Source organism: Montipora foliosa, chromosome 11 (assembly GCF_036669935.1).
Source record: "Montipora foliosa isolate CH-2021 chromosome 11, ASM3666993v2, whole genome shotgun sequence".
Classification (NCBI taxonomy): Eukaryota; Metazoa; Cnidaria; class Anthozoa; order Scleractinia; family Acroporidae; genus Montipora; species Montipora foliosa.
This window is the reverse complement of record NC_090879.1, coordinates 42789125-42806624: the sequence shown is the minus strand read 5'-3', so window position 1 is coordinate 42806624 and position 17500 is coordinate 42789125. Positions and strand designations below refer to the sequence as shown.

The following is a 17500-nucleotide window of genomic DNA, read 5'->3' as shown; positions in this document are numbered from 1 at the left end:
CTTCTTGTGGTTACAGCACAAGCTTCTTGCCAGCTTGGGTCTGGGTCGTCAGCGGCTCTTGCGCCTGGTACATTACCAATAATTAAATCATAAACAGCATCGGGAAGACACTGCGCTTCCACTTGGCCCTTGAGATAAGGTGTATCAACATCAATCTTTGCGATGGGAACTTTCCTTGCCGTATTGTCAATGAGCAGCATAACATTAAATTCGCCAGTAAACTGATCCTCAGGCACAAGATCCCTCTTTACTACAATTCCACTACAACCAGTATCTCTCAGAACATCAACAGGCTTCTCTCCAACTCTACCTTTCACGACAGGCATTTTACTTCTCACTCCAGTCAACGGTTCAATACAAGCACTACTCAACAATGGAATCTTCTTACCACAGGCTAACAGCAGCTTATCATCTTTAATACAGGCCTTAACTTCTTCATCAGTAGGTTTAACCTCAGGTGACTGAACTAAACAACTGGCACTCACTTGACCCCGCTGCACAGGGTTACCATCCTTACTTTGTTCTTCTTCAAACTGTCTACGCTTTTTCTTCTCTTTCTTCCTCCAATTGTCTTCGTTTTTCTTCTTTTTCTTCCTCCAATTGTCTTCGTTTTTCTTCTTTTTCTTCCTCCAATTGTCTGCGTTTTTCTTCTTTTTCTTCCTCTTTCCTCCTTCTTTCTTGTTCTAATTGTCTGCGTTTTTCTTCTTTTTCTTCCTCTTCCCTTACAAACTCGAGAAGCTTTTCTCCTTGCAATCCGAATTCTTTCCCCATCTGCAAAAGCTTTTCCATTTCCATAGCAGATTTCACAGCAAAACCACAATATACTCTCTTGCACAGTTCTTCTTACTTTTTCGGTAACTCCTTCTTGAATTGTCCTTTCCTGGTTTCTGTAGTCCGCAAACAAATGAATTCCTCTCCCGGACAGGCCCCCAATGTTACGAGTTCGTGTGTTTTGAGGAAAGGTAGTTTGCAACTAAACTGAACGCAGGGTTGTCGGAACAACAACAAGAAGATTTATTCCAAAAATGAACGTAGTTTCCACGAAGTAAAACTCTGAACAACACGTATTCGACAAACTTACACGGCCTCCGCCAACTTGAATGCACACAGCTTCTGTCACACTTGACTAAACTCGGCCAACGCCAACTCTCTTCGCTTGTGAAAAACTAGTTAGAAAAACACTCCGCTTGGACTCGTCTACTTATATACTCTGACAATAAACTTCTAGAACTTTCTAAATTAGTAATGAATCTAACCGCTTTAGAAACGCTTACGTACAAACCTAAATATAAACAAACTACGAACTCTCGCGAAGCTTCTAGACAGTAACGCTTGTCACGCAATGCTATTTTTCGTAACAGTAGCCCATGAAGGAAGAAGTGGTGAAAAAATTATGTGAAGGCTCTTTGTGTCCGTAACCCATTGATTCCTGTAAATTTATAGAGTGAGACTTTAATATTAGTAATAGATTTTACTCTGTCTAATGCCAAACAATATTTATTCTGACTTCAATTGGGGGCAGTGCAGTAGTCAATGGGTTAACAACCTGGTACATCCACTCAAATACATTGTACTATGTACCCTTTAATTGGAACTGTGCCCTCTCACTTCTCCCTTTTCATAGTATACTCAATTATGACACAAAATAATGATGATCTGATATTCATCATCATCACTACCTTGTCATTTTCATCGTCACCTCTAGCCACTGCTGCTGCATACCAGCCCAGTGTAATTGGTATTTAGACTGGTTGCACTGCATGGACTTGACCTTTGCCATGTTGGGTGGGCATATAAATATTATTGTGCAAAGCGGGAAGATTGAAATGATAAGAAAAATATTCTTGTTTGAAAGTGGACAGTTAGTTCAAAATATTCTTACTAGTCAAATAGTTATAGTGAAATGGACCATTCTATCTGTCTAACCCTACCAGGCTTTGCAGAAATTTCAGTTGAATGCAATTACGCCCATAATTGGGTTATAATAAAACTGTGCTCTAAATGTCTTAAATGTGAACCTTATTGAAGTCCTTTCCTGAACTTCCAGAATTTCGCATGTGTATTTGGACAGAAACACTAAATAATTGACAGCTGTTATTATGGTAATTGTAACACGTCGGCATACCCATTGCTGAATTAGTGTACTCTCTTATGCTGTAAGTAAAATCTCTACACTTATTTATTTGTTAAACAGGCTTTAAAAGAATCATTCAAATACAAGCAAATGCTGAAGGATATGAAAGATTTTTGGGTAAACTGTCGTTAACTGTTAACATTGTTAAAAGTCTGAGTACAAACCATAATCATATGGTTCATGGGGTATTTCAAATCAATCTTGGCCAAGATACACTGTAGTTATTTTTTTATCAAATCTCACATTTATCTGCACCACCTTCTAGGTTTTTTTTAAGGGCAGTAAAAAGTTAAAAGAGCATTGGAAAATCAGTCAGCCACTTGAATGAATTCTTTTTGCATTACCAAATTTTGCATTATTTTTCTATGCAAAAAATAATCACAATAGGCCATTTGCAACAAACTTGTCACATGACTGATAATTGGTGAACGTAATGCTGAGACTATATAAATCCAGAAATGAAAAGATTGTGTTTGTCTTAGCCAGAAGACAAGTTTTCAGCAAAATATCACTTAATGTAGAGATTTTATGACCATTTAAACACTGGAAAATTCCATACTTTTGGTTACGAACGAAAACGTTTTGCCCTCCAGTGTAATTTTTACGCACCACAAACACTGCCGAGTTTCCTATTTTTACTATCGGTCAAATAAGCAAGAATAAAGGGTGCAAGAGTGGAAATTTTCAGACTTTCATATTAAAGTTTTAAAGCAGTTTGAAAACTTATAAGAAAAATACAAGGGTTTGTATGAAAATTATTGAAGCATGGCGGGGTGGCAAAGCGTCCTTTTCCCATACAAATCCTTACACATTCTTTCAACTGTAACAACACCAGTTTAAACAATATACTTACCAAAATCAACATGGTGGCATATTTTGAGCTGCTCGTTTTATTTCTGGCAGAATAATTTCATGAAACCGGCAGAATCATTGTGTTTATGAAAGAAAGGTCATGAGTGATGAATTGTTGCAAATGGCCTGTTACAAGAGCAACTTAAGCAGTTTGAAAAGGACTGCAATCCATGCACAAGAAAGTACACAATGCTCTGCCAACTAAGCTATTAAGGTTTTGGGAGCTGGTCAATTGAGAGTTCACGTTTTGTAAGAGATCTCACTGTGATGAAGAATAATGGTACATATACACTGTATGTAATTCCAGCCTTTTATTTTTTGTTTCAGAAACACTCAACTAAGGGAGGTTATGGATGGTTGATCCACTCTTATCTGGCTGTGCTGATAGCAAAACTGGAATTCCATCAAAAAGTTAGGGAAGATGATTCAAGAGGAGTATACTTAATAGCAGTTCTGGACCATTCTTTTACGTACAACTTTTGTACCCATTTTATAGTGTTTAATTTCTCTTTTTACTGCCTCAAGCAACACAAATTAGAAAACAGGGGGCAGTTTCTAAAGAAACTGTGGTGCTGCGTCGGTGGGAAAGTAGTACACAAAAATTTGGTTTTATTAACGGAGTTGATATTTAGATAAATGTAAATTGACCACTGTACAGGGATTCTGAAAGCTGACGTACGTTTCGAGCTGACGTTAGCCCTTTGTCAGAGCGAATTGAGGAATTATGGGTTGTGTGTAGTTTTTATAGTAGAGTAGGAGCTATGCTATTGGTGGTAACATGGCAACGTGAAAAACAGGAATACATTAGTTAAATGAAAAGCGTCCATTAGTACCGTGGGGATTAAGGGTACCAATATGGAAGATGACTTTTTGTTTCAGATTCTTGCGGCTTTCTGTTGTACCCAGATGTAGAGGCCGCAGATAGCCATGTGTTGTTTGTCATTCTTCTCAACATTGCGAAGGTGTTTGCAGAATTGGTCGCCTAGTTGTCTACCTGTCTTGCCAATGTATAATTTATTACATAACATACAAGTTTTGCAATAAGTGACACTTGTGGACGTACATGTGAAATGTCTCTTGAACTGGTTGGCTGATAACAGCTTGTCAAGGGAGGCCAAGAAGAACTGGGCAGCACTGTCTATAAAGTGAAGCTGCCTGAGAGAGAAGGAAATGGGGAATGAGGGGGGTTTATTGGTCATCAACAGTGCCTCCCAACGCTGTGACCCAGGTTCAACTCTGGCCTCGGGTCGTATGTGGGCTGAGTTTCAGTCGATCTCAACCTGATTCTGAGGGTTTTTCTCCAGATACTCCTGTTTTCCTCCCTCATCAAAATCGACTCCCAGTCAAATACATCTGGCTTGGTTTGCAGTGCTCCGAGATCACACATGGATCGTATGATGGCAGCCATGCGGCACTTTCACATGAATTTGGTCCATTCCCTTTGAGTCGGTTTATCCTGAAAAGCCCTTGTAGGTAGCGGTCAAATAGGCACATTTACAATGTACTTTTCGTTGTTCCGAATGCAAGAGACCTTGCCTTCCACCTTCAAGAAAGCTTGCATCAGCAAATGTGAGTCAAAGCCCTGCTGGTTATGAAATACCACTGGAATTGTGGTATTTTTTTGGTCCAGATGCAGTTTCAAGTTACAGGCATTGTGGGCAGCACCTTAGTATTTTCCGGTCACATGACAATATTCTTTGATGGAGTCACCAGCCAGCAACTTTTGATACACATGACAGGTTTTAGCTGATCTGTGGGTGTGCTGGTCCTCTCGTGTCATCAAGATGGCATTGGGGTATTCCAATTCTCCACTCCTTTTCTTGGAGTGCCGTGGTACTCAATGTGCGGCTGCATATTCCCATTGCAAGGCACCACAATGTAGCAAAAGCCACAGACCTTGTGGTGCTCTTTCTTTTGCATGTTGCTCTTCTTGGGGTTGAGACTGGGGCCCTTGATCTTCATTGTCAAGGCCTCAAAGTCAGTATAAATTACAAACAGCCTCAGCTGTATGTGGTGGTTGCGGAAAGAAATATTGTTTGCCCCCCTGTGGCATATTCACCCTTTGGGAGGAGCGCCTAATCCCTCGGCATTCCAGGGCGTGGGCCTGCAGCATGGGGGTTGCCGTGTAACTGTGGAGGCCCAGCGCTTGCAAAACAGCTCGTGTTGTTGCTACTTGCTCTGGTCGCACAAGGGCCGGTCCAAATCTTTTACCCAAACATAGTGGAACTTTTCAGCCTTTTCTAAGCGCAGCTCGTTAATGTGGGGCATATCAGCTGGTTGATTGGACAGTCTATCGACAAATCATCCCTTTGTCCCAGCTAAAGATGTTAACTTTCAAACCTAGAAATCTGAGAAAATTGACATGGGAAAATCAATTCCAGATAAGACGAGGTTGTGTTGGATGGGATACTTGAGGGCCTTTTTACATGGTCATCTGCTGGAAACAGGGCCGAGAGAATAAACGATAAAAAGCAGTGGTCGTCCTTGTTTTTTACATAAGCACATGCCTTCTTCTTTCATAGCACCACTTGGAGTGAAATGTGGGAGCTGCCTCAAAGTGGCTGGTACCTGACGATATCCGACCAGAGAGTCTCCACTCTGTCAACAATCCACCCTAAGCCTTCTTGAGTCCATTTCTCAAGAAGCTCCAAGATAGGCAAAGGCTTTGTCTAATACCTCACCTACCTCACTAACCTGGAGTAGGGCCTCCTGCTTGTTGCAGAGCACAGGATTTGTGTATTGGATGGTGCCATCTGTGTTGTTCTTTCAAAGCAGGAGTGAGCTGAAACTTGACCCTTCTCAAAGCTTCTATCTCTTCCTCAAGCCTTTTGTTAACCTGGGGGTGCATGCCATTCGAAAAGGTTCTCAGGTTTCTGCCAAGCAGATGACTCCAAGGCACTTCCATTTCCCAATCTTGCAGGAAATTCCCAATTGCAAAGCATGTGCAGTGAAAAACCAAAGGAGTATTGGCAGCATCTTCGTAAATTTTGTCCACAGTGTGCTCCAACCACTCTTTTACTGACTAGTCTGAAACCGTTGCAGGTCTATGAAAAACTGGCATGGGTCTCTTGCTAGATGGCCACAGGTCCAAGATATCACTTTGATAGTCTTTAACAATTAAAAATGTTTTCTGAGGAGTCACAGGATCAAACTCCTCTAAAAGTACCTTCCTTTTACTCTCTTTTCTTGGTCGATGTGAAGGAAAAGGGTGAGGTATTCCTGGGGCCAGGCACCTTTTCAATCGCCTCTCCCTTAGGGATAGGCTCTTCCATTATGGCATGGAGAGGCTATTGGTCATCAGGCATTTCTGCTAACGGTTGGTCAATGTATTCATCAATAGTAGTCCTGCTGGATGTGCATACCCAATCTCCCACAATTCTCTAATTAAAGACTTTAATAGCAGCCAGATGGGCAAATTCCCTTTGAAAGGCACTGGCATGACAGATCCAATATTGATTGTCTAAGTGTTGATATCCACACCCTTGCACAAGAGATAGCTGTTTTTGATATCCTTGCCACAACCTGTATATCAAATAGCAAACACAGGACCTGGTTGAGGGGTAAATGGAGAGAGCCCTGGTCCGTGGGAGTGGTGTGCTTGCCCTGTAGCTCTCCTTTTTGTTGCTTGGCGTGGTAAAAAGGGAAATAAAACCTTGTAAAAAAGGGGTACAAAAGGGGTGTACGTAAAAAAAGTGGTCCAAACTTGCTGTTATGTATACTACTTTCAAGTTGAAATTGTAACGTTTAACATGGCTTGCATCTCCATCATACATTTTACTTTTATTTGGAGTCAAAAGTGTTGAAATGTTAACACATGGACTGTCAATTTCTTGTTGTTGAAATCACAGATTTCTGTAGAAGCAAAATTGAAAAAAAAAAAGAAAAAAAGGTTTTCAAGAGATAAAATTGTATCCTGTATGGTAGACTACCGAGACAGCTTCTGTACTTTCAGTTCTAAGAAGACATGGACGATTAGGTTCAAGGACACTGCCAAATTTAATATGAAATCCAGAGATATAGACCACAACTGGTGGTGGAATCAATCCAGTGGTTGACCAAATTGGTGGAAATTGATCAAACCAAGAAAGTAACAATCAATTTACATAAATGCACAAAGGTAAGTTACAATAATCTTGCTTCTGTCTGGTTGTTTCAGAATGAGTCCATTCCTGGCTCCCTGCGTAATGCTGATGGTGGATCCATCAAGTACTCTGGAACAGATGTTAATGATTAGTAAGCATTATTATAGTACATTCATTTGATAGCATAACTTATAATTGTGTTGATGGCTGCCAGGGAATTAATTTAATGATGTGTGACTGACAGAAGTGTTGCAAATTGGAATTCAGAATACTGAGTAATTGACAACCTGGGTTAAGTTCATCAAGAGAAGAGCGCAGTAGTGGTTTTGTCGGATAGGTCTTTTATGACTCGAGTGAGTTTTTGTCGGTACAGCTTAAGCCTTTAAGAAAAGGATTGAGGAAGATATATGTGTGTGTTGGATATTAATGACTTCCTTTCCTTCTTTTGTATTTTTGTGACTGTCTCATTTATCCACTTATTATTGTTCTCTGCCAGACTATCAATGCAAGGAATATTTTATTTCATTATTTTTTTCTCCACAGTTTTGAATTGTCAGTGGATATTTTTGATTATATGGATGCGCTGGTGTCACTTGAGAAAAGAAGTGAGATTAACGTTTTTCTGCAAAATTTCAGAATGGGTGTTGATTGCATGGAAATTTTTTTTTCCATGTTTAGCAAATAAAGGGGCCTGAGTATCGATAACCAATCATTAATGACTTTTGACTTTATTTGCATTTTAACAAGTCAGATTTTTTTAGTGTTAAATACACTACAAAATGGCTACCATCTCAATATTCTTGTTGCCTTGAACGAGGCAACAAGGGCCAATTTGTATGCGCATAAATCAGTGGCCATTTTGGAATAAGGTGTATGGGGTTGACAGGCCTACATGATTCCCTTGTATGTGGTCTGGTTTCCTTTGTCTTTGTCATAATTATGCTCTCTTGAGTTCATATTTGAATGGGCACCTCTTTTAGGCGGTTCCTCTAGGAATCATTTAGCAATATCTGGCTTTACATTTGGATCTCTATACTGCTGTGTAATATTTTTTTCTTCCAAGAAAATAGTTTGTCTCGATAATAATGCTTTTAGTTTCTTGGTGTTGATTTTTTCAGCAGTAGCGTGAATGTGACCTTACCGCTTTTTGAATTCTAGACTCTACCAATACGTTTATTGGTAGTAGAAGCAAGTGATCTTCTGCTTTTAAAGGTCTGACCCAGGCCTGGGATCATTTGTTTTTGAATGCCTGTAACGCTGTGCCATGTATCAGTGAGATAGCTGGGTTTTTAAAGGCTTTGTTTTCTTTTTTTCGGTGCTCTTGGGGGCGGTTTTTTTTGTTTTTGCCTTAAACTGCTTCACTCGTTCTTCTGACTTCTTCAGCGTGTTTTGGTTTGTGGCCATTTGGTCAGTCCGTATCTTCCTTGAACTTCTGGAGTTGATTCGTTCTCGTCAAAGCTCTTTTGTTGAGGCATTTAGATTACCTGACTCTAGATGGAGGTTCTCTGACATATCACATAGTTGTGCATTTTTCTTGTTTGCAGAATACAGCTCCTGTGAAATAAATGTACTGCACATGTTTGCAGTGCAGGTACATGTAATAGACGAAAGGGAGAAGTGATCCTCGCACTATTTGGACAATTTGTTGGCTTCAATGGAATTTGAATCCATGACCTATGCAATGCCAGTGCATTGACGATCACTTTCCCCTTATTCCTAATAAACCAGCACTTCAAAATAATATCCATGTTGTTTCATGGAGTTCTTTCATGGAAACACACGAGCCCAATGAATTGAGTTGCTCCCAAATGCAACAGAGTGGCTGCTGAGTTGGCAGAGGTCAATGGGTTTGAATCCCATTGATGCCATATAAACTTTTTCAGGTGTCTAAAAGGGACAGTTGCTCAACTTGTCTAGATAAGTGCGAGGGTAACTTCTCCCTTACGTCTATACCCCGCACTGCAAATATGTGCATTTATTTCATGTTTTATTTAGCAAACAGTAAAAATGCGCAATTATGTGCCCTTGCGTTTTGTTGACAAAAATAGTGATTAATTATTTTTTATCTTTTATTTCGTAAGTCTAACTCTTTTCACTTCGATCATCAGAATTAAGTTTAATACAATTTTCTTCTTTTGAAGTATTCAGCACACTTGACCCATTCCGTGGAAGCTCTCAGCTGCAAGCAGTGCAGTGTAGGATTTGCCCGTTCCCTGTTATCATTCAGGTAACATACATGTAATTTGTATTACTAAAGTAGCCAAAACTTAATTTTATAGCACACGACTGAGTGAGATGAAATTAATGGGCAGTGTATGTTACACTTAAGATTTTTCGTGGTATACTCCCTTTTTGACTTTCATGTACTGTGGTATTTTAGCAGTGGGATGGGTGTTCAATTGCTGAATTACGTAAAGGTACATATAAAAGGTAAAGTCACACGCGACCCAACTAGGGTTTATCCTGGTTTCATCATAGCATGAGGCAACTGGGAGAAGTATTTCTTCCCCCTGAATAGGATGCCAGTCTATCGCAGAGTTTCCTCCCAGCAGTATATCGCCGGTACCCATTTATGGTATACCGGTGGCTGAAGAGAGACAGTGTGGAGTCAAGTCTCTTGTCTAAGGAAACAACATGATGGCAGAGCGATTCCTCGAACCAGCGACCCTTGGAATCGGCAGTCCGGCGCTCTAACCACTCCGTCACTGTGCCTAGTAGAGTTTAATTAATCCATATCATATGAAGGGGAAACAATTTTGTTTTTCAACATATGTGAAGTAATTTGTACAAGAGCCTTGAGTCTCTTGTCAAGGGGGACAAGTAAGCTAATAGCTTAAGCACTTAGAGTTGACTGCTTGTTTGTTTTTAAGGAATGTGGTGGCCTGTACGACATTGTTGTGGATATCATGTTTAAACTTCATGCAAGTAAGTTCAACTAACCTATGCTTGATCATTCTTCGGTTTTGGGTGACAAACTGAAACACTGCAAGAAAATTAAAATTACTTGAGCTTCAAGTGCACTAATGGAAAGCATCTTTACTATAGTAAAGGCATGGAATCATGAAAGTGCAAAAGTGAGATTACCCTGCGAGCAGTTGGTTTCTCCTACGCTTCCCGAGAGAGAAACCACTGTGAGCAACCGTTTGATTTACCATCGAGCATGTGCGAAATACGTCACACCCCACGTGGTGTATTTGACGTCAATTCGTCTTATTTCGCTGGATATCACTACATAGCAGGCTCGTCCAAACGCAGCAGTTACGTAGCTGAACGCACGCGCTAGCGCCAAAACAAGTTTATTAACTCGTTTTACCAGTTTAAAGTTAATTTATTCGTCCTTGGCGCTGTACAGCGGCACACTCATAGAGACTAACGGTTGCTCGCAGTGGTTTCTCTCTCGGGAAGCGTAGGAGAAACCGACTGCTCGCAGGGTAAAGTGAGATTTGATTGACATTATTTTCATTGTCCAAGCTAATATTCGGACTTCATTTAATGCTTTGTTATATTCCTTTGCCTTAAGGTTTACCAGCGGACACATTGGCTGGACACAGAGAAAGATTTTATTCCCATTTTGCAGAGTAAGTATGGCGTTAACTATATGTTACAGGAACTGATACATCTAGGAGAGCCCATGTTTGCCATTTTGGGAACTGTTTCAAAGCTAGTCTTTAAATGAAAATGAGTTTTGTTTGCATGAAAATGCCCAGCTGTAAATACTTGTTAAGACATGAATGGTAACCCCAGACAGACAGTTTCTGTGAAATTTCATATATCGAAGCCAAGAACGTGTTTGAATATCGAGAGTAACTAGACATCACGTCTTCTGTACACGTTCGACGCACTTAATTAACAGAACTGTAAAATAGTTTTACAGTAGAGAGAAACAGTAGTGAGATACAGCAGTTTCAAATGAATGTAACCGGTGTCTACTCTAACGACGCAATGCTTAGACAATATCTGAGAGTGTCAAGATTAACAATGTAGATGAAGACTCATTGATGAACTCTAAAAACGAATGGAACTATTTCCAGATTCCGCGTGCTGTAGTCACGCATGGACGCGTTGTTCTACCAAGATGAGAAGTCTCGTGATGACGTACAAGAAGTCTGAGAAAGCGCGGACCATTCCAATGTCTCTTACATGAGCGATATAAGTATTTTTATTTTTAAAATGGCGGACGATTGACGAGGATCGTAGATCGAAATATATTTCGGATTCCCGCGAATTTTTACGATTTATTTTTTAAGAACAACTATTTTACAGTTCTATTAATTAAGTGCGTCGAACGTGTACAGAAGACGTGATGTCTAGTTACTCTCGATAGACAGACAATTGATGTTAGGTTTAATAGGATAATGGCACAATAATGACTAAATTCGAGAAGAGTACAGCTGGTTTAGGAGTTCTGCTCTCCAATGTAATCATAATTCGAAACTTTATGTTTTCTGACAAAGAAAGCGGTTCCTCCTTTCACCTCCAAAGAAACCATCACGAATGTGTCTGGTCACACCCTCACCCTAGATCAATTGGAAGCACTCAATTAAGTTTGGTCTAACATACTCGATTTATGCTCCGACCATCAGCAACACTGATATTTTTGCTTGCTTAGAACTGATTAGCCACACCATGAAAAAACATCTTATTGACACCTCAAACAACAGCAAAATAGTGGTAGATCTTTCTCACCTTGCTCACTGTTACATATCCTCGTATAGTCCAACCACTACAGATCTAAAAAAACACAGCAATTTGAGGAGTCTCAGAAGGAATAGGGACATAGTCATCTTGAAACCCGACAAAGGGACGGTATTGTAATTCTTGATAGAACCGAATATGACAATGGTTTAGTTAGTATAATCAACGATTCCTCCCAAGTGTAAGGCCCAAAAAAACAAGGCAAATTGGAGAATGAGATAAATTATACGGCAGCGTTTATCCCAACGGGTCCCAACCGGCTAGAATTTGCGGCTTGCCCCAAATGCATAAATTACGCGATCCCACATCCACATCCCCTTTCCGCCCCATAGTCTCATCTATTGACACATGTAACTACAATTTAGCAAAGTTTTTATGCGTTCTCCTTGTACCACATGTTCCCAATGATTATAATGCCTCTGCCACTTTCACGTTTGTTCAGTAAATCAACAACTTACCCATGTTTGGCAAATTTCTCATTTCCTTTGATGTGGAGAGCTTATTTACTAACATCCCTCTTGAGGAATGTATTGACTCAGCGGTTAAGTACATCGCCGAAGGAAACCCTGACCTCAAGCTTATCCCCTCTGATCCCAAACGTCTTTTTTCATTTTCTACTGCTGAAACCCACTTTTTCTTCAAAGGTTTCTTTAATTTATGACCAGATTGATGGGGTTGCCATGGGCTCAACCCTAGCTCCTGTCCTCGCCAATTTATTTATGGGTCACCATGAAAAGATCTGATTAGAGCAATATCAAGGTCCTGAAGTTCTATTTTATCGTCGTTATGTCGGTGACGCGTTTTGTTTATTTCTCTCAGAACAGGACGCCATCGCATTTTTCGACAATAGTCAGCATTCCAACATACGCTTCACGATGGAGAAAGAAATTGATCATGTTCTGCCCTTTTTGAATGTTTTAATTGGCAATACCCACCATGGTTCCGTTGTCACTAGCACCTTCAGTAAAAAGACCTTCACGGGTCTGCTCACCAACTACCTTAGTTTCGCACCTCTGTCATACAAAATCGGTCTTATCAGGACATTAATGGGCCATTTCCGAGTTGCTGTTAGTCTCGGTTTCGAAATGAGTCTTGGTGCTCAACTATTGAAAGGGAAATGACTTTGATTTGCATAAGAATACGCAACTCATTTACATTTGAATGGTTGTGCACCAGGACTCGTTTTGAAACTGAGACATGCAGCAAGTCGGAAATGGGCTATTGACAGGGTTTTCAAAATCAACAACACTTGGCTGAGTTTCCACGAGGAGATTATGAAATTAGTTTTAATTTTGCGCAAGAATCGTTTCCCTGTTTATCTTATCGAGAATTGCATCTACCGATATTTACCACATTGACCGATATGACTCCACTCAAACACCTCCTTCCTCTAATACCACTTCACAGAGTAAACAACACTTCTATAAGTTACCTTATTTAGGCCGTTTTTCTGCTGTAGCTCAAAGCAAAATACGCCGCCTTGTTCATCGTTCTTGTAATGATCTCGACATCAAATTAGTGTTTAACACGTTCAACTGAAGAAATCTTTTCTCAGTGAAGGATTCTGTCCCTAGAGAACTTCGTTCACGTGTGATTTACCAATTTGCTTGTGCTTGCTGTATTGCTTGCTATATCGGCGAAACCGGTCGTCATTTTTCCACACGCGTCCGTGAAGATCTCTCTTCAGACAAGTCCTCACACATTTTCAAACATTTACAAAGCTCAAAACGTTGTCGTCAATCTTGCTCTGAGGATTGTTTTGAAATCCTTGATTCTGCCCCCACTAAATTTCAGCTTAAAATTAAGGAGGCTATGCATATAATGAATTTAAATCAACAAGTCCATCACGTCAATTTGACATTTACGTTTTAGGCTTTATACTCTTTCCAACACTTTATCAAAACAAGTCCACCGTAAGTCACACAAACAACAATGGTCAATCCTATTTTTGTCTGATAGGGGACTGAAATAGTTTTACCTGTAGGGCCTGTAGGACATAAGTAATTTTTGTGATAGTTTCAGTTTTTTTTTCGGTCTCAAAGTGCGATCTATAATCATTCCGCATCGGATGTTAACGTTCCATCCAACGGTATCAACTTGTCACAGTCTAATCTAAATTTTCCAGATCTCAGTTTTTTCAAATTCAGTTCACTTTGACAATCAGAGAAAAAAAACTCTGTGAGACAAGCAACGACTCTGCCCTCAATAAACGTGATTTTTGAATTAGACCCTGCTCATCAATCGCCGCTTTAAAAGCCAGAGTTTTCCAGCAAGCAACCGTGAGCAATATTCCTGTCGCTGTCAACTGGCTGTGATCTGATCAGCGTAATTACAAGTTGAGAAACAAAGTATTTTGAGCCAGAGCTTAAAAAGCGACGATGTGTTCGTATAGTGTATGTAACAAAGCCTGAAAGGGCTCAAGAAAACTATTAAACTCACAGCAGAACACGAAGAAATTTCGCTCCGGCCGCAACTTGGCAACATTCTACCACCTGCGAAGGCCATCGCTTAAATGGCGAGGTTACCCAGGGAGCTTGCACCAAAAATTCCTGAAATTCCTTCATTTTTCATCAGCACACGGCGATAAGTCTTTCATTGCGCAAGAGCGCATTCACGACTACAAACAAGAAAAACAATAGAATCAGATCAATATTTAAAAACTGATCAACAGGAGTGGGAAAATTTGAAGAAAAGAATTACATAATTTGTATCAGAGAAAATAGAACAGAAATTTTTAGAGCTCTCTTAAGCCCCGTTCAAACGGTCATGATAGTTGATGATAGTTGATGATAGTTTCAACTATCATTCACTATCATTGACTATCATGTTTGCGATCAAACGGTCCATGATAGTTCATGATAGTTGACGAAATCGCGCAATGTGCTGGCGTAGCTAACTGGTACCTAGTCTCCTACCGCGCGCGATTGTAAACAAATATGGCGGGGATTTGAATTTCGTGACGAAAATGGCTGTGTATCAGCCGAGAAGAGCAGCTATTGCCACAATTTTTTTTCCACAAACATGGCCGTGCCTCGTACTCATCTATTAGGTTGCATATCAAACTACTACTCCACTTCTCGTTGTCTGGTTTTTTAGCTTTTTTAGCTTTTCTCACTTTCTCGCTTTCAGCGTCACTGTCGTCCGAATATTCGTCCAAATTATTGTTTTGTTGTTCCTCACAGGACGATAGCAAACTTGCGGTAGCCATATTGCATTGAGCCCGCCTTGGTTACCCCCGCTGACCGAAAAACTATCATGCACTATCATCCGCTCGGTCAAACGGACAAAACTATCATGAACTATCATGTCGAATTTGAACATGTCCAAACTGCATGATAGTTGATGATAGTTGATGATAGTGAATGATAGTTCGTGTTCAAACGTGCGTGATAGTTGAAACTATCATCAACTATCATCAACTATCATGACCGTTTGAACGGGCCTTTAGAGCTCAGATAAGAGTAAGAAATTTTGACACGTGCAGACAGAATTATCCAAGATTTACGGAGGCTCAAACCAGTTCCAACAAATTATCTCGAGAAACTGTACTACGATTTAAAGGGAACAAATATATGTACACAACTGTTTCTCGCAGCGGCAAGGTTACGGTACCATACGAAACACCATGAAATATGGGTTATTGACCAAGCGTGAGGTCAAGATGCCTGGATATTGGCCACGTTCTGTTTTTGCGTAAACACGCAAAAAAAGAACGAAGCCAATTTCCAGCCATCTTGACCGAACAAGCTTGGGATTTGGCTCATCTTGCCCGCTCACGGAGCTAGCCATAATTATAATACTAATTATTGTGTAACGATAATGTATTCAAAAGATCTATCGGAAAACACTGCATATTTTGTCTTTAGTGTTTATTACTTGGTGACCTTCATTTCCGGAAAGTGATCAGCAGGCTAAGATAGAAATCTCTGCAAAGTAAAGAGGAAAAAAAAGTAAAAGGCCCGGAGCAGATTCATGCTACTTTCACATTTGGAAAATGTTTATTTTGGCTCTAAATGACTACTCCAGAGGGATTTTTGCTTTGAGCTTTGTAACCTTGTTACACACCTAAGCAGCCAAATAATATCGTAATTCTCTTGATGTGATTCAATTTCCTTTCTATTAAATTCACATGACTATATATATATGGACCAAGTTTGTCCTGCATGCCTTTTAAGTGAGGATTGATCGGACTTCTTTTTCATGTTGGATATAAATCTGTTCTTATTCTTGTAGGCTGAAAAAGTTCTTTTTTGATGCTGGAAACATGGCTTATGTGAAGGCACTTGTGCATGTTCCTGGGCTTCCTAAGGTTTTGTCCTATCTTTTATTTTTTTAATTTTACTATAGCGATGCAAATTGTGGTAATCATGCAGGTTTATAACAATGGTTTTCTTTTCTTATGCCACTCTTGACATACATATAATAAACGTTGATTATGTATATTAAATTCATTCAGCTGTAATTTAAGAATTATAAGTTTCTTAACATTAATTAATGATAGCTGGTGCCTTATAGTGTTGATTATCTTGACCCTGATGGGTCATTTAGAAAATCTAAAAACATCTAACCTTGCTGGTTTTTGTTCTGACAACTCATTTCATTTTCTGGCTAGAATCCTCCATCTTTTACATTATCTGATGGAAAGCCAACTTTAGCAAGATCTGCTAGCTTTGAGGGACCCTCCCGTCAATCACTCCCAAGTGAGGATCTCAAACGACAAAGTCTTATGGAGCCACTCGTTGTCCCAACAACAGACCCATTATTGCAAAACGCTCCCCAGGTACACTGTTTGATTCATTAAGAGGAAGATAATTTTTAAACTAAAATGAAAGTTATTCTATGGTAAACTATAGGTCTTTTTTGTATACCACCTACTGGTATATTTTTTTAGATTTCTCAGTCCCAGCAGTACGTATAGGGCATGTGTTAACCTGAACCTGAACCAATTAATGTATTTAGTCCCCCTCAGCATCAACATGACTCGTGTAGAAATACAGATACAGGCAATTAATGTCACAAAGTGTCCACTTAAAGTACTACTACGATCAAATTGTCACATACCTGTTTGGTTGGCCCAATCAATAGCTACCTTCCTGAAGTATAAGCTGACCACGTTTCATTTTTATACGATGAAGGGAAGTGCTTTTTTTTCGCACTCCAAGTCCATTAATTTTCGTCCGCCATTAAATCGCCATGTTCCTGCGGCCTGGTTATCAACGCGTACTTAGTGTTCGCGGGAAAAATACAAGTGACGTCATTTTCTTAACGCATCCCGTTGACTAGCATTTTTCTTAGCCGACTTTACAGAATTTCTACATTGTTCATGCTGGATATAAAAATTGGCCATTTCATCAAATTTCTGGATGTACAGCTGTATTAGGGCAGTGGCTTTAAGCTCTTACAAGTCTCTTAGCTGTCACACGCTCAGTGGTAGGGCATCTGAAGTTGCAATCAGAATGTCGTGGGTTTGAGTTCCATTGGGAGCAGTCATATTTTTCCATTTAATTTTTTTTTCTCATTATCATGTTTCGATCTATCTGTTAAGACTCCAGAGACTGACATGTTAGGGATAGACTTAAATGATGCACCCAAGTCTGACGACAGGTTTGTATTATTTTTCTGTGTTAAGTATGGACGGTTATTAATACAAGAGATAAATTTGATTAAAAGTTTTTGTTATTAGAGAGCACAGGCACTTTACATGTGCAAATACGCGTACTGATATGGCAGAAATAGA

The 17500-nt window shown here is 39.8% G+C and overlaps 1 protein-coding gene across 1 annotated transcript in view; it reads left to right on the top strand.

Moving 5' to 3' along the window:
- Positions 1–17500, top strand: part of LOC137977679 (huntingtin-interacting protein 1-like) — a 62387-nt gene that overhangs the window by 8846 nt on the left and 36041 nt on the right. Inside the window, exons 4-13 of the mRNA XM_068824979.1 lie at positions 2195–2251; positions 3314–3397; positions 7143–7219; positions 7612–7673; positions 9210–9295; positions 9939–9993; positions 10589–10646; positions 15997–16072; positions 16376–16543; positions 17309–17367. Coding sequence (XP_068681080.1) covers positions 2195–2251; positions 3314–3397; positions 7143–7219; positions 7612–7673; positions 9210–9295; positions 9939–9993; positions 10589–10646; positions 15997–16072; positions 16376–16543; positions 17309–17367 — 782 coding nt within the window. The remainder of the gene's footprint in view (positions 1–2194; positions 2252–3313; positions 3398–7142; positions 7220–7611; positions 7674–9209; positions 9296–9938; positions 9994–10588; positions 10647–15996; positions 16073–16375; positions 16544–17308; positions 17368–17500) is intronic.